Source organism: Vidua macroura, chromosome 37 (assembly GCF_024509145.1).
Source record: "Vidua macroura isolate BioBank_ID:100142 chromosome 37, ASM2450914v1, whole genome shotgun sequence".
NCBI lineage: Eukaryota > Metazoa > Chordata > Aves > Passeriformes > Viduidae > Vidua > Vidua macroura.
This window is the reverse complement of record NC_071607.1, coordinates 556440-580601: the sequence shown is the minus strand read 5'-3', so window position 1 is coordinate 580601 and position 24162 is coordinate 556440. Positions and strand designations below refer to the sequence as shown.

The 24162-nt window shown below is 54.3% G+C and overlaps 2 protein-coding genes across 2 annotated transcripts; one reads left to right on the top strand and one right to left on the bottom strand.

Annotated features, from left to right (window-relative positions):
- The first annotated feature begins 7009 nt into the window (after positions 1-7009).
- On the top strand, positions 7010-9463 carry LOC128821237 (zinc finger protein 501-like). Its single transcript, XM_054002176.1, has 2 exons — positions 7010-7194; positions 7437-9463. The coding sequence occupies exons 1-2, from the start codon at positions 7010-7012 to the stop codon at positions 8515-8517; spliced, it is 1266 nt and encodes a 421-aa protein (XP_053858151.1). The 3' UTR covers positions 8518-9463.
- A 4945-nt stretch (positions 9464-14408) lies between these two features.
- Positions 14409-24124, bottom strand: LOC128821282 (rano class II histocompatibility antigen, D-1 beta chain-like). The gene is made up of 3 exons (XM_054002239.1): positions 24070-24124; positions 15319-15551; positions 14409-14578 (listed from the first exon to the last, which is right to left on the bottom strand). The coding sequence occupies exons 2-3, from the start codon at positions 15476-15478 to the stop codon at positions 14424-14426; spliced, it is 315 nt and encodes a 104-aa protein (XP_053858214.1). The 5' UTR covers positions 15479-15551; positions 24070-24124; the 3' UTR covers positions 14409-14423.
- Between the last annotated feature and the right edge of the window lie 38 nt (positions 24125-24162).

Here is a 24162-nt window from a genome sequence, read left to right as displayed (position 1 = left end):
GTCCCAGTTTTCTATGAGGTAGTCACCAATTGTTTGTGACTACAAACAATTTTGTAAACAAATTACATGGCTCTGTGATGTCTGTTGAAGGGACATAAGGATGCTGTCTGTAATTCTGAGTAGGATGCAGAGCAGACCAGACACATCTGGCAGGTGTCCAGTATGTTCCACAGTCTGTTGAAAACACATTTATCATAGCATTATTGTACTGTTGTTGATTGATTGAAATACATTATATTGCTTTAGACTTAGAAAGAGGGTGTACATTCACCCCAACCTTTTTCTCCCTTTCTTCTTTGTATCAATGATTAAAATTAGGAACAAAACACGGTTATTGAATGTCACTGTCGAGCAGGACGGGAACAGAGAACTCCAGATCAGAAGGCAAAGAAAATGAGCTCTGATTTATTTCAAATATACTGCTTTATATATAGAGAACATCGAGAAGATTAATTTCATTGGTCTTAGAGTAAAAACATGTCACACCATTGGTGTGCAGTGAATGACGCACAGTGGCAGAGCATATCTATAAACAATGTGAATAACAAGATAGATTAGAGAATTATTTACATTCTTTCCCAACTGTTTCCCAGGCTCTTGCCTGGTTAGAAAACCTTTCTCTTTCTCTCTGACTGAGCTGAGAATATCCACATTTCCCCCTTTTTGTTTAAAGAAAGAAAAAGAAAAGAGAAAAGGCGGTGTTTGTGCTCTCCTGCAGGGCCCTTGCAGGAAAGAGAACAAACACAGCTCAAGAGCCTTATCAACTCCAATCAATCAAAACCTCAATTTGGATATTGAGTCAGAACAGTCGAAGAGATTCCAAACTCTTAGTATGAATTTCAAGAAATCAGTTACCACCTCTAAGATAGTAACAACTCATTGTCAGTCTGCCAAAGGACTGGCAGTCCAACTTGTCAAAATCCATTTCCCAGTGTGAGCAGATGCCCACATGACAGAAAAGAAGGTATTAACAAACATGTGCACATACCCAAATTCGGAACTTGGCAAGATGAGTAACATCTGTTTGCCACAGCTGCAATGCCCTTAGGCCTCTGAGATTTATCCCAGCCAGTAAGGTGCAGCAGGTCAAGCCTTGGTTGGCATTCATCAAATTCCTTTTGCAAGGTGTGTGCACTTGATAGAAGAATCATGCAAGGCTTTTGGCCCATGCAGTCATGTCCTCAATGAACCACTTGACTGACATATGAAATGCCATGGCCACAGCCTTTAATTCAATCACTTGGGCCGAGGCTGTTGTGGCTTTCCAGTACTTTGAGCTGTTAGCTCTTTCCCCCTTTTTTTTTTTTTTTTTTTTTTTGAAAAACCGGCAGCACCTGCGGGCTCTAGGACCCTGCGGTGCTCGGCGAGGCGGAGGACCTGGTCCAGGGGGCCGGGCCAAGCGTCCCAAACCTGGCCGGGGGGGCGGAGAGCCCAGGCTCTCTGCCGAGCCAAGATCCATGCGGCTCGGTCCCTCCCCCCAGCTTCTCATAGGTATCACTTGGGGACCCTGAATCTGGGGCCCCTGGGACACTCCATGGCCACCCACAGATGGACGACCTATTCTAACTTTATATTTCGGTGCACGCCTCCACCAGGCTGCAAGAATCCCGGCAATTCCTCCGGCTTTTCGCCCTCCCCCCACCCCACCTGGCCATGGATGAAGCCACAGCTTCACGGGACCCCGCTTCTCCCGCTCTGCGAACAGGAGCAGGACGCGCGGGGCGCGGGCAGAAGAGGTTTTCCCGGGAATATAAATTCCACCCTGGTTTTGGGGATCTTGGCACTACTCATGCCTGCCCAGTACAAGGGGTTGCTCCTCGCTCTCAGTGTGTCCGTCCTGCCGCGGGATACAATGGACTGAATCACGGCCCCACCCCCATCCCCAGCCACGGTATCAGCAGCAGTGGCGCTGCTGCGGACCAAGCCGGTGTTCGCTCCCGCTGCCTCTGCCTCAGTGGGACAGAGCTCGGGGCTGTCTGGGGGAAGCGGAGGGAGTGGTGGGCTGGATGCAGGCTCTGAAACAAACAGACTGGATGTGTTGTCCAGCACAAGGCTGCCTGCTTCTGCCGGCGGCGGTGAATCACAGAGCGAAGTCGCTGCTGAATTGGCTTCAGGCAGCGCGGCAATGGGAGCCACTGTGCCCTGCGGGCACTCCTCGCCCGCAGCGAGCGGCGCAGGGGGTGCAGTTTCCCCCGCGGCGTGGCACGCTGGCAGCCCAAGCGGAGCGGGCGACGCGGCTTCTGCAGCGTCTTTCGGCGCTGGCGGTCCCGGGGTCGGCGACGATGTCGGTCCCGGGGTGGGGGGCCGCGGCGGCGGCTCTCTCAAGAGTGGCGCTGGCAGTCGCGGCGGGCTCGCTCCAGGCGGAGCGGTGGGTGGAGCGGCAGGCGGGGCGGCGAACCCCGCTGCCGGCAGGTGTGGCGCCATGGCCGGCGCTGGTATCTCAAAGGATATCAAATCTGTCGGTCCGCTCGGTGCGCAGGGAGGCGGACCGGGAGGCAATTGCTCCTGTCCTGTTGGCAAAGCCGAGGCCCCCGCGTGCGGCGAGGGGCGTGCCAGGGGATGGATCAGAGGCTCCATTGCTGGTCCTGGCAGTACCAGAGGGTGGGACCGGTACATCTGCGCAGGCTCCATCAGCGAAGGAGTCAGGGGGGCTCCAGCCCCCACTGCGCCGTGGACTGCGGGCGGCGCCGGCCCCCCCGCGAATGCGCTCTGGAAACGAGGGGGCTGCGGAGCCGCGGACTGTGGCAGCACGGCGTGCCGCGCAATCAGTGGCCGATCTGTCGGCAAAGAATATCTCGGCTGAACATAGTCACAGGGACGGGAATACTCGGGCTTAGCAGGAGTTCCCGGCGACATGTAAAGTCCGCGGGGCGTCCCAGCGTCTCTCGCAGACCCACTTCCGTCAACTCCCATTCGGAGTCACTGCTCCTCGGGGTCTTACGAGGCAAGGCCGTATAGATGCATCCCCAGACTGCAAACAGAGCAGATGCTGTGCCGTTCGGCCCAACTCATTCCAGACCTTACAATTAAAGGCGAAACTAAGGTCTGCAGGGAATCCATGGTCCCTGAAATGAACATGGCTAATGCCTTTATTAATGTTCAGCTCTTTATTAAAAAGATCAGCTGGGCAGGGGGCTCGACACAGAGCTCGCCCCCGCGGTCGTAGCTTTCCCAGGCAGCCGAAAGGGTCCCAAGCAGCAGCTGTCTTTTCTCCTTTCCTTGTGGCACACCGGTGGCCCGAGAATGAGGAGGCGTGGCGTGCAGAGTCTGTTGCTGAAGTCCAGAACAACAGCCGTCCCCACTCCTTCCGTGGCGGCGGCACCAGGGCTCTCTGTGTCTCTACCACCCTGCTTCTCAGAGCCTAATATAGTCTGTTCCTTCTTAGGTGATGGCGACAGTTAAAAGTCAATCAGGGGATGTGTTTCCCTCTTCCTCAGCTAGGGCATTTGCCTGGATTTCTCTACTGTGTTCAGTTTTTGATTTATATTCTTTTTTCCCTCCTAAAAATACTCCCATGATCCTAAGGGGTTTCTATTTGCATGTTAGTCTCAGAGTGGCAGCTTGGAGGGGTGGGAGGCCGGTTGTCCCCAGGTAGTTTAGAGAAAACAAACAGAGCAATTAGCTAATTAGCATTTCAATATCGGTACCTAGCTAGAGTTAGTAGTTTTCTTTTAGTGTTGCCATGGGAACTAGGAAAGCTCTGCCCGCGTCTCTGGGGAACACCTGGAAACTGTTCATAACAGTCCCGAGCCCAACTCAGGAGCCTAATGAAGTCATCATCCGAGACCTGGATACCCAATTGTGGGGCGCAGCCTTGCCAAGCGGCCAAGACCACCCGTTCAGCCGTAGATGGCTGGTTCCCCATTGTTAGGAAACCCTCCCTTAGCAGACGTCCACTTCAAGAGACAGACAGTCCACTAGTTCAGGGAAAACCGTCCCACTCAGTTCTCGGCTTCTAAGAGCCGACCCACGGTCCAGACAGGACCAAGCCTTCTCCGGAAGGCTCACGGTTTCAGCGTTACCTCTCTCAGGAGGCCAAAGGTGTCCGGCCAGAGCCTCCAGGCTACTGGCGTGGAGCTGCGCAGCAAAGCCCCCCCGCAAGACGATGTGGTTCGGGGCTTCGGCCGACGATGCAATATCACGTCGGGGTCACCAGATGTCGCTGTCGAGCAGGACGGGAACAGAGAACTCCAGATCAGAAGGCAAAGAAAATGAGCTCTGATTTATTTCAAATATACTGCTCTATATATAGAGAACATCAAGAAGTTTAATTTCATTGGTCTTAGAGTAAAAACATGTCACACCATTGGTGTGCAGTGAATGACGTACAGTGGCAGAGCATATCTATAAACAATGTGAATAACAAGATAGATTAGAGAATTATTTACATTCTTTCCCAACTGTTTCCCAGGCTCTTGCCTGGTTAGAAAACCTTTCTCTTTCTCTCTGACTGAGCTGAGAATATCCACAATTGAACAGAATTAATAAAGTACTATTACTTAAAGGGCTACTGAGAGGTCTCTTTTTCACTATGAGGATTTGAAATAACCCCTTCTAGATGAGGCTTTTTTGTTTATCTCAAGGGAAAGAAGGTTTAGTTTTTATAAAGTTTGTATACTAATATTTTTTCTTTAGAGTTTTTCTGTAGTTTATACTAAAAAAAAAACCAAGCTTGCATAAATATCTAGTGCAAAACAAAAATTTTAACAGGAACAACTTATGATTAATTAAAGAAATATAAGTAATTAAATTTTCTAGTTTATATGGTAACAGTATAAGCAATATACTTTTCTTGGAGGTTGGAAATTTGTTCTTGACTTTAACAGGCAACTTCTAGATTTTTAAAATGATGATAGGTGGCAAGTTCTTGGTTAAAGACTTTGCAGCTGAAATTTGCATATGGTGTTAGTAAAGTAATGTGCTATGTATGCTTTAGTGGATCTAGAATGTTAGGATGATTATATTCTTTGAATCTTCCAGTTCAATCTAGCAATAGTGCAAGCAGAAATATCAGGAGTACCAAAAGAAGACTTGTTAATACACATCCTAGGATTTCTTTGATGCACAGTAGCCTATGCCTGAGACAGAAAAAAAATACTTTCTTAATAACTTCAGCTGAAGCAGATATCACATGCTTATCAATTTTTGTTCTAGCAAATGCAAACAACATTAATAAATATTGTACTATGAGTTCTAGGACATATTTAGTAAACTGTTGTGTTATTTTGTAGCTCTTCTGCCACATCTCGTCCCAACTTCGCAAGAGCAGATCCCTTGCTAGCCCCGGCTAGCTCTTTTCGGGGTGATAAGGGCAGCGAGAGGCACTCCCTGCTGAACCCGCGCTCTGCCGGTAGCAGCCACCTGCACCCCTCCCCATCCCCCAAGAAAAAACCCCAAGCCGTCGTGCCTCCCCATTATCCACCAAGGGCCATTTGCAGTTTAGCTTTGGAGTCTTCCAAGGTCTAAATACCCACAACCCCCAGAAAACCCGCCAGGAACCCCCCGATATATTTGGGGCGAGCTTCCCCAACCCGCTCACCTGTGGCATGTGGAGGGAGTGGGGGAGCTGCTCCAGGGGCCGAAGCTGCTGCGGACGCAGAGGGCACTGGAACCGAGAATCTTCCTCTTCCTCTCTCCCTCTTCTTCCTCCCGCTCTTCCCTCAACTCCTCCTCCACCGCTCCTCCCGTTTCCCCTCCTTCCTAATCCTGCCTCCTTCTCTTATCTCCAGCCCTCCTCCTCCATCCCTTCCCCCGATCCCCCCGCGTCTAGCGCGCACCCTCGGCCCCTCCTTTCCCCAAGGCCGTCCATTCCCGCGGGAGGAGCCGGGGCAGGTCGGGCTGGGGCAGCGCTGGGCTCTGGGCCCAGCCTGGGCGCCCCCACGCGCCCCCTCCCCAAATTCCCCTGGCGGGGGGCGCTGGGGGCGGGGTAAGGTGCAGCTGGGGTCCCGCTGGGCCTGGCTGGCAACTGGGGAGTCATCAACGCCGAGCGCTCTGTTTTAATAAAAAATGCTCAACGCCTTTTCTGATTGGCTTCTTTCCGCAGACCTTTTTTGGGTGGAATTTTTCTATGGGGTTTGGGGGTCCTTGGGGCCTGCGGGGCGACTTAGGAGGGTCCCAGCGCCTTTTGGTGTTCGCTGGGTGCCGCGCTGGGGTTCCTGCCAAGGCCCCCACAGAGCGGGGTGACACGGGGGGAGCACACGGGGGTCCCCATTCCCGATCCATCCCAGGGTCTGTTCTGCCCCCCCCCCCCCCAGTACGGACCCCCCTGCGGCGTCCCCCCAAGTCCCTCCCCACTGCCCCCCGATAAACGGGACCGGGGCCAACTGGGAAGCTTTACTGGGAACATTGGGAGCAGCAGGGCTGGGGGGACACACGACCCCCCCCAAAATCAGCGCGGGGACGGAGCGAGGGGTCCCGGCCGGGCCCGAGGCCACGGGAGCGGCTGCGGCCGCCGGCGGCTCAGGAGTTCTGTGGGCAGAGAAAAGGGGGTGACACCGGGCTGGGGGGCCCCGGGGGGAGCACACACGCTCCTGGGGACGGGGGACACTCCCCCGGGACCCCCCCCCCACCTTCTTGCGCAGGTAGAAGCCGAGAAGTGAACAAACCGTGGGCGCTGGGCCCGGGGGGGACAGGAGAAGGGATGGAGGAGGAGGAGAAGAGAAAGGAGCGGGAGAAGAGCCGGGATTAGAGGAAGAGAAGGAGGCAGGATTAGCAAAAGGAGGACGAGCGGGAGAAGAGATGGAAGAGGAGCGGGAGGAAGAGGAGGGAGAGAGGAAGAGGAGGAGCAGGAAGAGGAGGAGAAAGAGGAGGAAAAGTTCGAGCTGGACTCCCTGCTGAGTCTGCAGCGCTCCTGGCCCCTTGAGGCTCTCCTTTCCCTCCCCCCTTTCATCCCGCAGGTGAGCTGGGAGGAGGAACTCGCCACAAATATATCGGGGTGTCCCTGGCGGACTTTTTTGGGGGGTGGATATTTAGAGGACTACTCCAAAATTAAACCGCAAATGCCCGTTGGATGGATAATGGGGGTCCAAGACTGGTTGGGGATTTTGGGGGGAAGGGCGTGCAGGTGGTTGCTACCGGCAGAGCGCGGGCGGTGGATGGGGGCTGTGGGATCGCCAGATTATCCCTAAGCGGGATCCTAGAGAGGAGGGGCAGCAGGAACCATGGGACCCCCATCAGCCCAGGGAAGGAGGACCCGTGAAACACAAAGTGTGGATATGCGAAAGGGGGAACTCCTGGGAGGGTTTTTTGGGCTGAATCTTGATAGTTTGAAGAGTTCTAGGGACACAACATGCCCAGTAACTTCCTGAGATGGACTTTGGTCAGAAGGAACCCCCATCCCAAGGCACTCACCCCTTGTTTCTCCCCCTAAACCAGAATTTCTCATTTCCAAGCCTTGGCCAGATGGACAAAGAGGAAAAGCCCTGGAGATCCTGAAGGAGGAGGGTCTGCAAACCCAACCCAGGGAGCTGCAGGGAGGAAAGAGCCCCCCTGAGCCAGGAAGGCGGCCAGAGATCCAGCTGGAGCTCAGAGCTGGTGGAGAAGCCTCATGGCAGGGAGAAGCCCCACAGGTGCTTGGAATGTGGGAAGAGCTTCAGCTACAACTCCCGTCTGAAGGAACACGAGGTGATCCACACTGGGGAACGGCCCTACAAGTGTGGGGACTATGGGAAGAGCTTCAGTTGGAGCTCCAGCCTGTTCCGGCACCAGGTGACCCACAGTGGGGAAAAGCCTTATGAGTGCTTGGAGTGTGGGCAGAGCTTCAGCTGGAGCTCCAGTCTGACCAAGCACCAGAAGATCCATAGCGGGGAATGCCCCTATGAGTGCTTGGAGTGTGGGAAGAGCTTCAGTGAGAGGTCCTCCCTGATGCACCACCAGAGAATTCACACTGGAGAATGGCCTTATGAGTGCTTGGAATGTGGGAAGAGCTTCAGCCACAGCTCCAGCCTGCACAGCCACCAGAAGGTCCATACTGGGGAACGGCCCTATAAATGCTTGAAATGCGAGAAGAGCTTCAGCAATAGCTTTTGTCTGATTCGCCACCAGATAATTCACACAGGGGAACGGCTCTACACATGTAGAAAATGTCTGAAGAGCTTCAGTGACTACTCCAACCTCATCAGCCACCAGCACCTGCACTCTGAGGAATGGCCCTACAAGTGTGAGCACTGTAGGAAGAGGTTCAAGCTCACATCCTACCTCAGCCGCCACCAGAAGGTGCACTCCGGGGAGAAGCCCTATGAGTGTCCCAAGTGTAGGAAGAGGTTTCGGATCCATGCCCATCTCCTCCAACATCAGCCAACACATACAGAGGAGAGGCCCTTCCACTGCCCCAGCTGCGGGAAGGGCTTCAAACGCAACTCCCACCTCACCACCCACCAGCGCCTCCACACCAGGGAGAAGCCCTATGAATGTCCTGAGTGTGGGAAGAGCTTCTCCAGGAGCTCTCACTTGACCCAACACCAACAGAGTTCCAGTAATGGAAGCCCCAGAAATGCCCTGAGTGTGGGAAGAGCTTAGTGCGCTGCTCCAGGTCCATCCCCCATGGGAGGATCCGTGCTGGATGATCTCCAGTGACCCCTGTTGGGAAGAGCCCTGGTGATCCTTGGTCCTGGTGAGACACCTGGCTGGGGGTGCTCCACCTCTTCCTGCCTCCTCATGGTCACCTGGATGAATGCAGGGGCAGAAACATCCATTGGGACACAGACTGAGGGTGGAAATTGCAGACTGATGTCCCCTTGAGATCCATGGGGATGAAGAAATCCCCCAGGAACCCCTAGAACAGTCCCCTGGAGAAGGGGGATGCCTGAGAGGAGGCTGTAATCCCGTGGAAGACCCATGGGCAGACAGGTCCCCAGTGGAGCAGCCTGTCTTTGAAGGACTGACCCTGTGGCACAGTGACCCACACCTCAGCAGTTTTAGGAGGGCTGGTGCCCATGGGATAGACTCAGGGTGGAGAAGTTCCTGGAGAACTTTCCCGTGGGAGGGACTCCAGTATGCAGCAGGGGAATGATTCCTTTCCCTGAGCAGAGGGAGAAACCACGGGGGATGAACTGAGCATGGCCCCATTCCCTGTCTCCCTACACTGACGGAGTAGGAGGTAGAGCTGGAAGGAAAGAGGGATGGGGGAAGGTGTTTTGAAGGGTTTTCTTTTACTTCTTATTATCCTGCTCTGAGTTTGGTAGCAATAAATTCAATTCATATCTCCAATTTTGAGCCTGTTTTGCCCGTGACAGTGTTTGATGAGGGATCTCTCCTGGTCCTTATCTCAACTCCTGAACCCCTGGTTAAATTTTATCTCCTCTGTCCGGCCTTGGAGGGCAGTGAGAGAGCGGCTTTGGTGGGTGCCTGGCATCAGGCCAGCGTCACCCCACTACAATGGGACATGCCTCATGTGGCCTTGTGTTGCTGTTGCTTTTGGCTTCTTTATGATTTTATCTTTTGCATTAAATGTTTGTGAAGTGCCCCCGGTGTCCCTTGTGTTCCCTTGGCGCCGGCAGCCCCATCCCTTCCCCTGCTCCCCCTGCCACGTTCCATCCCGGCCGGAGGAGCCTTGGAGCTGCCGTGGGGGCCGTGGGGCTGCCCCGGGGGCTGCCGCCCCAAGCCGGGGCCCCTTCCCAGAGCTCCCAGTGTGCCCATGCCGTTGCCCAGTGTGGATCTTGCGGTGCTTGTTGAGGTACATGGGAGAAATTGCCCCAGCCCTCGCAGTGTGCTGCTTTCCCAGATGCTGAGATTTGCACACCCTGGAATGTCCTGATCTGGGCAGGAGGCTGAGGAACCACTACTGCCCTGAACCGCTGGGAGCTTAGGGTCACCTGGACCTGGAGGCGCTGGGAGCTGCAGCTGAGGCTGTAATGGAGCAGGGACCCACCTGCAGCCCTGGCAGGAGCCCAGGCTGGAGCAGGGAATGCCTGAGAGAGGCCCTGAGCCCATGGGAAGCCCCTGCAGAGCCATGGAAGTGGCTCCTGGCAGGACCTGTGGACGTGCAAGGAATCCCTGTGGAAGCAGCCTGTTCCTGAGGGACTGTGTCCCGTGGGAAGGACCCCAGGCTGGAGCAGGACAAGGATTCCTGTCCCTGAGGGGGAGGCTGTGACATGAGCTGACTGTGACCCCCATCCCCTGTGCCTCTGGGTGGAGAGGAGGGCAGGAATCTGGGAGAAACCGAAGCCTGGGAAGCAGGCAGAGGTGAGGGGAAAGTGTTTTTGGTAGGATTTGTTTTACTTTTCATTCTCCTGCTGTGATTTGTTTGGCAATTGTCCTAGTCTGCCAAGGAAGGCTGCAACCTTCCTGGAACGGAAAAGATGACCCCCCCCCCTCAAAATATTATATCTTTGAAATTACGGGGCTTTCAGGCATAGATATGGGAAATGAAATAATAGTTCTTTACTAGAATAAAAAAAAATAAAATTAAAAAAAAATATATAAATAACAACACGGACAAACAAGACCAGCAACAGCACCACAGACCAATAAATCCTAATCCCAGCCCTTTCCCCCCATTGAGCCCAGATTTCCCCTTTGATGCAGTTACAATCATGACCAGACAGGGACACTGCTCTTTTGGGGACCCCCAGGACAGTGACCTGATCAGCACCGACCCCCCCAGCAGCGGGCAGCAAACAGCGAAGGCAGGCGGATCCCACTGGGCAGCACGGGCCCTTGGTACCAGCCCCGACAGCCGCAGGAACGGTGACAAGAGGGCAGAGCCGGGCAGCAAGGCGACAGCATAGCCCCATCCTGGGAAACGGGCGCCCGCTCTGCGCACCACGCGTGACCATTTGCTCTCACTGCGATCCCCAGCCACACGAAGACGCCGGAGATCAGCTCCCCATCCCCCAGAGTCTCAGAGTCCGCTGCAATACATCTCAAGGTATTTCTACAATTCCTGAGAAAAATTTTCCCCCAGACAGCGAAGTCACTCCCCAGCCAAGACTTCCAAACTCTCCATTCTCTGGCTGAGCCATTCCGGTGGTATGTGAGATTGCATAGCCATTTCATTTGTTTGCCCCTATTTGTTTCCCCTCTCTCCTCCTCACCAGTTTTTCTTTCAAGTAGAAGATGGGATAAAACATTGCCTGACCGAAAAACCTCAGACATACAAACAATAACAACACCACCACCACCACCACCACCTTATCCCCAACAATAATAAATTCAATTAATTTCCCCAAGTCAGATGTGTTGTGCCCATGAGTGACCTCTCCCTGTCCTTACCCTGACCCTGGAGCCTCTCCTTGTGTTCTGTTCCCTGCCCAGCCTCAGTGACAGAACGGTTTTGGTGGCATCGGGCACCCGGCCAGACCCAGCCAATCCCAATAGTTGCTGCAATAATTCACTCCACCATTAACCAGCCCCACAGCGGGTCTGGCTACAAGGGCAGGCAGCGACAGGAATACAAACTGGGAAAAATGGGACACAATGAGAGGAGGGATGTGGTGCCAGTGGGCAAAATCTCCTCCCCCCGAACTGTCAGAGGGAGGAGGAGGGAGAATCTGGTGCAAAGTAAAGGGGAGAGGAGAAAGCATATGGCTGGAGCTGTGGAAGGCAGATGGGGATGGCCATGGGCAGCCGCGGATTTTTCTTTCCAGCTCTGTGGAGTGAAAGGGAGCAGTGTAAAATCCGTCAAGAAAAAAAGAGGAGAAAGAGCAGGTGGTGGAAACTGCTGACAATTTGGATTCAATTTACCTGTCTGAAGTACAAACGCCAACAGTCTCTGAGCAGTGACAGACACCCACCTGCGATGTGTGTGCTCTGCCGCTCCCCTGGCTGAAGCCCGTCTGTTAAAACCCCCATAAGCATCTTCCCAGGGGCTGCTTTGCTTTTTGGGGCCATTTGTGGCAATTACGCAGGGTTTTTTAAACTTTGTTCTATTTTTTTGGGATAGGAGAGGCCCCCTCGTGGGGACACCCCTGGGTCAGGTGCCTCCGGGCTGTTTTGACACAGGGGGAGCCCATTGTAGCAGTGCGAGAAAAAATGGGGAGCGGGATTTATAAAGGGGCACGGTGGGAGCTCTGCGGGCTGGACCTGATTGGGCCCTCTGAGCAAATGAGAAGATATTGACCCTCACGGGGTCAGTGACGAGTTTGAAGAGTCTGAGTGTGGAAGGGGCTCACAGCTGCTCTTTGAGACAAAAAGAGTTGAAGAAGAGAAGCTGGTAAGAGTCGCCTTTGCCCCTGCAAGGAGTTCTACCAAGGTCATTGTCGTGGAAACAAAGGAGAAGAAAAGATAAACGGGGGGCGACCTTGTGGGAGTTGGACGTTGGTGGAAAACAGTTGTGGAGACCACCCTGCACCAATGAACACGATGTTAATTTATTGTATACAATTAATATGTATAAACTTTGTGAGAAGGTATAAAGGACAGCCTGCTGCTAAAATAAACGGAAGAAGCCTTCTCAAATGCATGGTGTTCTTCTGTGTTACCACCGTCTTAACAGCAACTTTTGAGTGACTCGGGCAAATCAATTGGAGCCTGTGCCTTCCTGACGTCAAGAGACGTAAATGTTGATCCTTCTCCGCTCGGGATCCGGCCCCTAACAACTGACAGGATCCGCAGGCAGAGCTGGGTGGTGATCTTAGGTCGCGCTTCCCTGCCCCGCTCCGATCTGTTCCGGGAGACCCCAAACCCTCTGCTCTGCCCCACATTGGCCCCAGCGGTTCCTCCGCTGCTGCAATACCTGGCCGGTGGCGTTGAGGTGCTGCTGCTCGCCGGGAGCGTCACGGCACAAAATCTTTCTGGAAAGGGTTTTCAGTGCATGGGAGCGATTTCCCGGGGTTCCTGGGCTTCACAGGTTCCGCGGCTCCTTCAGTCATACGGGGCGGCCGAGAGCGCTCGGTGCAGATTTGCATTTTTAAATTTTATTTTATTCTTTACCTTTTCTTGCACTCGCACCTCGCCCGTGCCTCGCTGCGACTCCTTCAGAGACCCAGGGGACGGCACAAACCCCTGGGGGCGGCTCCGGCACGAACCGGCGCTGGCGCTGACGGGGCTCCCTCGTTACTGCCCCGCCCCTCAGGGCCGAGCCGAGGAGTGACCGCACGGGTGGAGAGGGACCCCCGATGGACAGGGCAGGGACCGACCCCATGTGGGGCTGAGCTGTCATCTTCAAACAGGGAGTCCAACGTGGGCGCTGGGACTTCCGTAATCTCAAGGTGTTACTTGATACTCGACACTTTAGTTTTGGCAATACGAGGCCCTTCCGCAGCAATGTCTCTCCCAGCCACTGGTTTCTGCTCAGAACCAGCTTGAAACGTGGACAAGAAATCCAAAGTCCCAGCAGAAAAAGCTCTGCCATTACTTTTTATTTTTCACAGTTTATTTTATTATTTTATTTTATTTTATTTTATTTTATTTTATTTTATTTTATTTTATTTTATTTGTCAGATATATTTAACTTTTTTTTTTTCCCTATAATCCCGTGTTTATTCTCTCTTTATCCCCTCACCCGTGGCCACTCCAGTGCTGTCAGGCCCCGGCTCAAAGGAAAACCACAAAACCCTCTGGAAATAAAGCTGGTCTGGGGGAAAACCCTGCAGGGGGGATTGAATCCCATGGACAGCGCTGGCTGAGAGTTGATTACAAACCCGGCTCCAAGGGGCCGGAGGGAACTGCGCTGGGGCCTCGGGGCCTCCCTGGGGGCACCTCTGAGACTCCCGAGCCGATCGACCCCTCCTATCCCCAAAAATCTGCAGGTTTGGGTCAGCTGAGGAAAAGAGCTGGAAAAAGGGACTGGAAAGGGGGTGGAGATCGAGAGGACCCCTGAGCTATTGCCCAGAAAGGAAGGGCTTTCTGCAGGAAAGCCACAGGAAAATCCTCCAGAAGTCAAAAAAATAATGATGAGTTTTCTAACTCTTTCCACTCCTGTTTCCAGAAGGTCCTGGCCGGGTCCTGCTGGGAGGAGCTGGGGGTGGGGAGGGGGCTCAGACCCTAATTGGGGAGAAAAGTTTAATTGGGGAAAGGAAACTTTTATTGGTATTTGAATGGGAGGGGATGATTAGAACTGGGGAGAGAAAATGAAGCGGGGGGAGGAGCCCCCCAGCCCTCGGCTGTGTCCCGAAGGTGCTGCCAGCGGTTCCCCTGCTCCCACCCAAGCGAACCCCAAAAGGCACCGGGACTCTCACATAAACCGCCAGGGCTGTTTGGGGAGGGGGCACGTGGGGGCGCCCAGGCCGGGCCCAGAGCTCAGCGCTGTCCCAGCCCGACCTGCCCCGGCTCCGTCCCGGTTCCTGCGGGAATGGACGGCTCCCTGCTTGAGTTGAGGTACCTCTCAAGGCCCCCCCAGAGTGGGGGGACACACGGGGGCCCCCATTCCGCACCCATCCCGGGGCTGGCTACCCACTGTACCCCAGTCTCGATGCCCCCGCGGGGTCCCCCCAAGTCCCTCCCCACTGCCCCCCATAAACTGGACCGGGTTTAACTGGGAAGCTTTATTGGGAACACTGGGAGCAGGCGGGCAGGGGCAGAGTGACAGCAGGGCTGGGGACACACACGACCCCCCCAAAATCATCGTGGGGACGGAGCGGGGGGTCCCGGCTGGGCCCAAGACCACGGGGAGCAGCTGCGGCCACCAGCGGCTCAGGAGCTCTGTGGGCAGAGAAAAGGGGGGTGACACAGGGCTGGGGGCCCCGGGGGTAGCACACACGCTCCAGGGGAGGGGGGACACGACCCCTGGGACACCCCCTCAACTTCTTGCACAGGTAGAAGCCGAGCCCCAGCACCAGGAAGACAAAGCCAAACAGGGAGCCCCTGATCCCCGTCAGCATCTTGCTGCAGGTGGTGTCCGGCAGCATCTCTGTGGCGTCCGCAGGGCTCAGGACCCCCAAAACCTCTCACAGACACCAGAAGCCCCTCCAAGCCCCCTTCCAGTTGCCCCCCTCCACCCCAAGACCCCCAAACCCTCTCCCAGTCCCTTGCCAGCCCCACCAGGACTCACCAAGACCCCTCCCAGTCCCTTCCCAGCATAAATACCCTCATTCCAACCCCCACTTTTGCATCCCATATCTCATTCCAGCCCCTCCAAGCTCACTCAAATCCCTCCCAGTTACACCCAGCATCCCCAAACTCCCTCCCAATTCCCACCAGGACCCCCAAAACACCATCCCACCCTCCCCAACATCCTTCAAACTCCTTCTCAGCCCTTCCACACCCCCAAGCCCCTCTCCCAGTTTAAACCAGGCTATCTCAAGTATCTCAGTTACTACCAGCACAACCCAATCCCCCTCCCGGCACCCCCTAGTGCCTCCCCCTCTATCCCCAGTGCTGTGGGGGCCAGGCTGTGCCCCAGTGCCTGCTCAGGGGGTGCTCCAGGCTGACCTGCTCCACCTGGCAGCTGCAGGTGACCCCATGCTGGGGGGTGGGTTTCCAGCAACATGAGGAGCTGGTGGGTCCAGTCTCCATTGGGGACCACATCGGTGGCCACCACAGAGAGCTCCTGCTGGCCCTGGAACCAACTTAGCTGGGTGTGGGCAGGGTGGAAATCCATCACGGAGCAGAGCAGGCGGCTGGGGCCAGGCTGGAGCTCGAGGGTTCCAGCGAGATGGACACACTGGGGGGCACTGGGAGAGAGCAGGGACACACTGGGATCAGCAGGGGAGGGCACTGGGGGAGAGACAGGAAAGGGCTGGTGTGGCATTAAGAGGGACTGGGAGTGAGGACTGCGGGAGCTCTGAGAGCAAGGGGAGTGGAATGGGGGGCACTGGGAGAGAGGATGGAGGTCTCAGAATTAAATGAGAAGGACCAGTCCAGGGAATGGACTGGTAGTGTACTGGGAGTGAGATGAGAAGGACTGGGAGGGAGTTTGTGGACACTGGGAGGGACTGTGGTGGCACTGCTATGATCTGGGATGGCACTGGGAGGAATTGGGAATGAAATGTGCGGCACTGGGAGGCCGAATCCAGAACGGGGCACTCGGCGCTGCGGGTCTGCCTGGGCACAGGGAGTGAATTTATTACCAACCAAATCAGAGCAGGACAAGGAGAAGGGAAAGAAATCTCTCCAACACCTTCCACACATCCAACTGGGATCACCCAGAACAGGGATCACCAGGGCTCTGCCCAACAGGGGTCACTGGGGATCATCAAACGTGGATCCTCCTTGGGGGGTGGAGCTGGGGCAGCGCACGAAGCTCTTCCTGCATTCGGAGCACTCGAAAGGCCTCTCCCCAGTGTGGAGGTGCCCCAGGAGGAGGCTGGAGGTGTTCTGGAAGCCCTTCCCGCAGTCAGGGCAGCAGAAGGGCCTCTCCTCTGTGTGAATGCGCTGATGCAGGAGGAGACGGGATGACCTCAGAAAGCGCTTCCCACACTCGGTACACTGGAAGGGCCTCTCCCCGGTGTGTAGCATCTGGTGTTCCCTCAGACTGGAGTTCCGCCTGAAGCTCTTCCCACATTCCAAGCAGGTGTGGGGCCGTTCCCCAGTGTGGATCTTGCTGTGGCTGATGAGGTTGGAGCTCTTACTGAAGCCCTTCCCACATTCCCCACACTTGTAGGGCTTTTCCCCCATGTGGATCACCTGGTGCTCCCTCAGATGGGAGCTGTACCTGAAGCCCTTCCCACATTCCAAGCACTTGTGGGGCTTCTCCCCGGCCTGAGGCTTCTTCTCCACCAGCTCTGAGCTCCAGCTGGAGCCGCCTTCCTGGCTCAGGGGGGCTCTTTCCTCCCCACAGCTCCCTGGGCTGGGTTTGCAGCCCGTCCTTGTGAGGAATCTCTGGGGCTTTTCCTCCATCCACCCAAGGCTTGGGAATGACAAATCCTGGTTTGGGGAAAAAACAAGGGGTGAGCGCCTTGGGCTGGGGGTTCCTCCTGCAGAAGTCCATCGCTGGAAGTCTTCAGGGGTCTTGAGTCCAAAAAAAAACGTGTGAAGCACCAAAATTCAGCTCCCAAAATAACCCTCATAGGAGATCCTCCTCTGTGTCTCTCCAATCTGGGGTTTGGTGGTTTCCCTTCCTTGAGCTGATAGGGGCCCCGTGGCTCCTGGGGTTCCCCCTCTCTGGGGTCTTGCTTACAGATGACCATGGGGATTTTGAGGGTCCCAGTGGTCCCTGACTCTGTGCTCCAGGATTCCAAGGGTCCCCACACTCCAGGCTCTTCCCTCCCCTCTTCAGGCTGCCAGGTATCACTCAACTCTGGAATCATCCCTCTGACCTTTTCCCATTCCAGGGGTCTTGCGGTTCCACTCCACTGCTCTTCTGGGGGAGTCCCCAAGACTGATGTCCTCCCCCCACCCATACCTGGTGATTGCCATGAGGACCCCCAAATGTCCCCCAAAGGGTGATTTGAGACTCAGCTTTGGGGTCCCAAAAGATCCAAATATGCCCCCAAAAACCAAACCGTCCCAAGGACCAAAGATATTTGGGTCTCCATTCTGGAATCTGAAAAGTCCAAACACTCTCCCTAGAAGAACCCCTCTGGAAGAGTCCCTGCTACACCAGCAGGATGGAAACCTGTGTTTCTCCTTCTGCTCCTCTTCCTCCTCCTTGACCACCCCAGATGCCCCTTTCCCACCCCCTTCTGCCCCATGGCTGCCACAGCACCAGCTGCTGGGTGGGGGAACAGCCCCAGGAGCCCCCCACAAGGTTGTTTGGGGATACCCCCAGTGCAGATCCATCCCTTCCCACAGCCCTGGGGAATTGCTCCAGGGATTGAATGATGGGGACACGAAGGGACCACCAAAGGAACCTCTTTCCTGCTGTTCCCCCTCCTGTTCTCCACCTCTCCCATCCCTTTTCCATCATCCCCTCTAAATCCCAGCTCCCCTCCAGCTCAGTTTAGGGGTGACCCAGGCCCCCCTCTCACTCCATCTAGGCGTCCTAAATGCCCTTTTATGGCTTCTCCCCACCTTTCCTGTCATGTTGAAAGGAGTAAGATAAAAGTGTCTGTACAAAAAGATGGTGTGAATATCCTCTGAGACAGGGCAAGGAACTTTTAGACAAGGAAGTGACAGGAGAAACCATCAGTTTCAGAAAATGTTATTAAGCAACAGGAACTGCTGCTCAGCTGAAGTCCAGCTAAATTCCTGAACTTTGTGAAGAAGAATAAAGATTTAACAAGCCACGAATATCATATTTCATACAAAAGGGGAGAATGTTGAGGTAGTTTGCACATTCTCCCAGAAGCAATTAAGGACATGGACACCTGGGGGGCAATAAGGGAAGTGGAGAAGGGATTTGGACAACAGGGGATGGATGGTGTTGGTGTGCTGGGAAGGGATTGGGTGAAGGGGACTGCGCAGGAATATGATTAAGGCAAGAAGCAGCAGGAGGAATCTATGTGAGTAGAAAAAGGAGGATGGAAAAGAGGAGGAAGAGATAAAATACTGAGGATTGGGATTTTTTACAGCACCTTCCTCCATCTTATACTCAAAATAGGCCAGCTGCCAATCCTTTCTATGCCCAGTTTCCCAGACAGGAAAAGAAGGTCAGAATTTCAGGGGGTTTCTCTGTGGTGGGCAGCGGCAGCACCGGGCACAGAGCTGCGGGACCGGGAGCACGGGCTGGGGGCCTGTGGGGAGCTGCGGGGCCAGGCCGGGGCTGTGGGGCAGCCGGGGCTCAGCACTGGGCGCTGCCTGACCCCACCATCCCCAGGCAGGGCCGGCAGTGGCCCCCGGCCCCCAGGAGGCTGCGGGACGCCCCGGCCGCTGCCCGGCCCCGGGGAGCTGCCGGCCCTGCCCGCCGGGGGGGCCGCCTTTGGACACTGCGGCAGGACAGGGACCGGCTCTGCCATACGGGCTCTGGAGGGGACCCTGAGCACAAGGAGGAAAACAAAGGAACAGCTGGGAAATGCAGATTGTACATGGAAAGATCAGGATTTTCTTTATGGATTTTAATTTGGTGACTGCAAAACGAATGATTTTGCAGAAAGCTCAACATGTCAGAGGATGAGCACCCACAGGAAGCGAGCGGGGCTGCAGGAGTGGCAGAAGAAGGCCCTGGAGCACTTGGGCACAAAGGCACAGCAGCTGAATGCAAGAAGGGATGAGCCAAAGGCCAAGCTGAAGGCAAAGGCCATGGCACAGTTCCTACAGCCCCTCAGGGATCAACCCCAGGGCCCAAGGGGGCCCCAGCACCCAGGGGACGGGGTCGGCCACAAGCACCTGCAGAGGCATTGCCCTCCTGGACAGGGGAGAGCCCACCCAAACAGCCCCTGGGAAGGACTCAGGGCTCCAGCTGCAGGGCACAGGAACACTGGAAACAGAGACAGCAGCACCCTCAAGAGGAGCAAGTCCACCCTTTGATGGACATGGATTGTCAGGGGTGTCACAGCTCCCATCACACCAAGGACCCACCACAATGGAGCCCTGGAGAACATTCAGGGTGGGTCTGAATCGAGAGGAGGCCTCTCCTGATGGACACAGGGACCTCTTGATCTACTTTGAATCTCAGTTGTAAGGGGGGAAAATTGTCAAGAAGTTGTTTGATCATTCATGGGATAAGTGGGAAAAATGAGCAGATGTGTATTCTTCAACCACTATTAGTAGATGTGGGAGATAGATTTGAAATGCATGGATTTCTACTTCCTCCTAATTGTGATTATCATTTACCTGGGAAAGGATTCCATGGCTAATGTGGAAATAGAGATTTATATTCTAAAAGCTAAAACAGAGGCTAATGCTGTACCTTTGAGTCAGATAAATGGCAAGGCCTATGCTGAAGTGAACCCAGAAGTGTGGGCAGCCCCAAGCAAAGAGGGAAAAATTGATATGGAGCCTCTTCAAAGTACTTTCAAGCAACCAGGACAAGTGGTGTCTAAAAGCAACACCCTATTCCAAGGGAGGGAAGGAAGGGCTCACAGCCTGGTATTGAGTCCCTGCTAAAGGCAGGGCTTTTGGAGCCAGGGATGTCTTCCTACAACACTCCTAACCTGCCAGTCAAGAAACTGGATGGATGGACACGAGGAGGAAAACAGAATTTTCAAGTGTTAAAATAAAGATTAACTGAGGCTGCTGCCCTGGCCTTCCTAGACAGGAAAAAAGAATTTGAATTGTATGTGGAGATTAAACAGGGCCATGCCAAAGGAATTCTTCTGCTAAAATGTTTAACCCAGTGGCCAGAGTGGCCTCGTTGTCTGCAGAATTGTACACCCACAGCTTTCACGGGAACCGAGGCCTGAAAACTGACAGCAGGAGCATCTCTTACTGTTCAAGTCTGGCATCAAGTTAAAGCTTTGGCAACCAGAAGAGCCTCTAAATGGATGAGCAGTGCTCGGTTATTACAGTATTAAACTTGTTCAGTGGCACAGGAGGATTCTGAACTGAGGGCAGGGGAAGGGTTTAACCCAGCCTCCTGTTTGAACAGCCTGGAGAAGGGCTGGGAAGAAATCCAGGACTGCATTCAAGTGACAGAGCTCCAGATCCAGCCTGCAAGAGATTTATGAGACACATCCACCTTGGCACTTTGCTGTTCCCAACATCCAAGCAGGACATCGGGCCCTGCCTAAGGACTGCAAAGCAGCACCACTGGTGGCCAAGTGGCGTGGCCTGTGCCAAGTGGCCCTGAGGCCAGAAACAGCCGCCAGCACAGCTGAACACGGGGGGACCCCTCAGCCTCGGCTCCAGGGCTCTGAAGCCCTGGAGATTTGCACTTCCCGCCTGCAGCAGGAGGATGGGAGGCCCCCACTGAGCCTGCACTGAAGGCAGCGCAGCAGCAGCCAGGGCTCCACAGCGGGGCAAGCCCCTGGGACTGCCCATACATCCTCTGCTCAAATCCTCCGCCTGCCCACCCTCCTTTGGCATCTCCAGACACCGGGGCCAATCCTTGCTGCCACTGCTGCAGCTTCAGTGCTTTCTGTGCCTGCACTGCCGCAGCTGCTGGGGAAGACAACGGCACAATTCCACTCTGGGTCTCAGTTGCACACTGTGCTGCCTGCGATTAGATTGCTGGAAAATATACTAAGTTTAAATTTTTAAATAATATTATTTCTCTACTCAGTCTTGGTTTGCCTTTGCCTTGGGGAAAGAAATTTTAAAGGTTTCCTTTAAGGGATGTTCCACCACTCAATGGAGATGAGTTTAACAGCTCAACACACTGGGAATGGCCCAAAAGATATCCACAAAGATAACGACCAGCAGCAAAACATCAACGCCCAGCAGCAAACAGCAACCAACACCTACCCCAGACACTGCCCCCGGCAGAGCTGGAGACACCCGGTCTGGAAAAGGCTGGGAAGGAAATCCAGGAGTGGGGACCCAATTAACATCAGAGGTGAAGAAATCTGGGTCCAATAGGAAACCAAATACTAAATAAAAACTCGGCAACTTGGAAGCAATGAACAATAAAGAATTTCAACGTATTTTGGACTGTAAAAAGTTGAGGATAAATCTAGTAAAACTTACATGTCATGGAATGATTTTCTCTACACAGCCGGGCTATGTGTGGATGAATTACTTCTGTTGCAGATCTTGGCCAGAATCAAGTAATGCCTTGACTCTCTAACACTAGAAATGTTGTTGAAGAATTTTTGTTCTTCTTGCAGTTTTGGTGACAAGATTACACAATTATAATGTTTTTTCTTGATAATCCCACTTTCATAGTGCCAGTTAGACTAGGGGTGTTGGGCTAGCGGTGCGAGAGTCAGTTTTTAGATGTAGGAGAAGTAGTAGTAAAAAATCTTTATTGCTTTGGACTTCTTTGTATATGTGTGTGTGTAGCTGTTGTGATGGCAAAATTTTGGTATGGGATCTTCGATATTCACATTTAGGCTTCATTTTTAAAATCTAGAAGAGCTTTAAAGGTGACCCTTAAACTGGCAAAAAGTTAATATTGTATTGTTAAAAAAAACCCCTGCTTTTGGCCACACGTGAATCACAGAATGGCTTCCCTGGAAGAGAAGATTCCTTCCAGGCAGCCAGGAGAGAAGCTTTAGAAATGCTAATTAACACTGCTGGGGCAAAGAGTGGACAATATACCTTGGTGTCTTGCCTGGGGCAAGAATTGGGCTGATTCCCTCTGCCCCTCAGCCCAAGCTCTGCCTGCTTGCACAGATGCAATCTGCACAGCTGAAGGCAGAGCCCATGGTGAGGATCTCTGACTCTGCAACAGAAATGGGTTAAAGTGCAAAGGGAAACAGCAAATAATGTATTGAGAACATCACTAAAATAAGGGGGGAATCATCCCTCTGCCCACTCCAACATGTGCTGTCACTGTCTATGTTATATAGGATGTATTACAGCACTGGAGTTTTTTGCTACCAAAAGTTCAGAGAAATCAGTTGGAATCCAAGCATGTGATGATTTAATGAGAGAAAATTGGTCAATTGTTGCAGCCCTGGTTGGAGACAGTGCCCAAAAATGGGGAAAAGATGAACGACCACCAGAACAAATCCTACAACACCACGGACCAGCCCCTGAGAACCCAAACCAATTCATATCAGGAGACAGAGAAACCATTTATCATGTCAATGGCATCATTCGATTACAAGCTGTCCTTGAAATAAGAACCAAGCAGACACCTCCAGCTCCTGACCTTCCTGCCGACCAATCCACTGAAATGAGGAACACAACATTTCACCAGGGGATGGGATCAGATTATCATCTAGCAGAAAAAGGAGGAATTTGTGGAAAATTAAATGACTCAAACTGTTGCTTGCAAAGAGATGACAAAGGAAAAGTGGTGAAACAGATAAAAAAGGAAATAAGAAAGTAGCTCATGTATTGGTCCAAACGTGGAATGGATGGGAATGGGACACGGTTTTGTGGCTCCCTGGCAGACCATGGGTTAAACGAACACTGTTTCTCCTCTTATGTTCTACAGCAATTCTCGTCTTTTTACCATGGGACAAAGGCATAGATGGAGATGTGGAGACAATGATAGTGATGGAAACATGGTGGGGAGACAGCCATGGGTGAGGAGATGGTGGGGCATGGCCAGTGACATGTGGGGCCAGTGCCATGGGGGGAACTGGCAGGCGATGTGGGAGATGCTGGGTTTGACAGAGTTGAGGGTTCCTGGAAGGGACTTGGGCCTTGCTGAGGTCTTTGGGGAGCCCAGGCCAAGTGGCTCTGGCTGCGCTGGGAGACCCTGGCAGAGATTCTGGGGCAGCTGCTCAAGGACCCCTGACCTGGAGCCCCAGCCGGGCATTGGGCTCCTGGAAGGGGATGAATGTCCTTGTCCCCAGGGGGGAAATCCCAGCATCCCCAGGGTGTCAGGGGCAGCTGAGAGGTCACAACAGGGAGGGGAAAGCCAGAGAGAGCTGTCCCCCTCCAAAACTGCACCCAAAAGATCCCAAAACTCAGGGATTCCTCCCAGGAAAAAGCTTCCAGGAGGGGTCTGAATTGAGAGAAAGGCGGGGGGGGAGGGTGGTGTGACTGAGCAGGAGGGGCCTGGAACCCCCAAACCGAAACACGGAGGAGGGGGTTGGGGATTGGCGGGATGGTTGGGAAGGGGCAAGAGAATGGGGGAAAAGAGGGGGCTGGGATCTCCAAAGAGTGGGGCAGGGGGGTGGCAAATCCAAATTGTGTTGGAAGGGGTCTGTAGATTTGGAGAACAAGAAAGGGGGGGAGAGGGGAGGGAAAGGTGGGGTTGGGATGGAAGAAGGGTGGTTCCCTGTCTAGCAGCATTGGTTCCCTGGAGTAATCTCCTGCGGCTTGGCGGGGCGGGGGGCGTGGGGGGGGTGGTGTCGTCGCAGATTCTCACTGGGGGGAGTCCCCAAGCCCTCTGCCCATCCCAGCAAGTGCATATCGCTGGGCCTTCGAGCTCCCAGCTCAGCCCCGGCCGCCTGCTCTGCTCCGTGATGGATTTCCACCCTGCCCAGACCCAGCTGAGTTGGTTCCAGGGCCAGCAGGAGCTCTCTGTGGTGGCCACCGACATGGTCCCCAATGGGGACTGGACCCACCAGCTCCTGGTGCTGCTGGAAACCTCCCCCAGCATGGGGTCACCTGCAGCTGCCAGGTGGAGCAGGTCAGCCTGGAGCACCCCCTGAGCAGGCACTGGGGCACGGCACGGCCCCCACAGCACCGGGAGGGGAACTGGGGGTTCTGAGGTTAACTGGGAGCCCCTCACTGAGAAACCCTTCGCGCTGTCCCACCTCCCCCTATCCCCCTCTCCCACCCCTTTCCACCGGGTCCCGTCCAAGCTCCGCTCACCCGAGAGCTCCTCGCCTGCAGCCGAAGGATGGAAGAGGAGGAGGAAGAGGAGGAGGAGGAGGAGGAGGAGGAGGAGGAGAAGGAGGAGCGGGA

What these genes read in the sequence shown, in the direction of transcription:
- LOC128821237 (XM_054002176.1), top strand. Translation starts at nt 7,010, where the DNA reads ATGGATAATGGGGGTCCAAGACTGGTTGGGGATTTTGGGGGGAAGGGC. An exon ending in AGCCCAGGGAAGGAGGACCC is followed by an intron (nt 7,195 to 7,436) that starts GTGAAACACAAA and finishes GAGATCCTGAAG; the next exon opens with GAGGAGGGTCTGCAAACCCA.
- LOC128821282 (XM_054002239.1), bottom strand. Translation starts at nt 15,478, where the DNA reads ATGGATTTCCACCCTGCCCACACCCAGCTAAGTTGGTTCCAGGGCCAG. An exon ending in GGGTCACCTGCAGCTGCCAG is followed by an intron (nt 14,579 to 15,318) that starts GTGGAGCAGGTC and finishes CTGCCCACAGAG; the next exon opens with CTCCTGAGCCGCTGGTGGCC.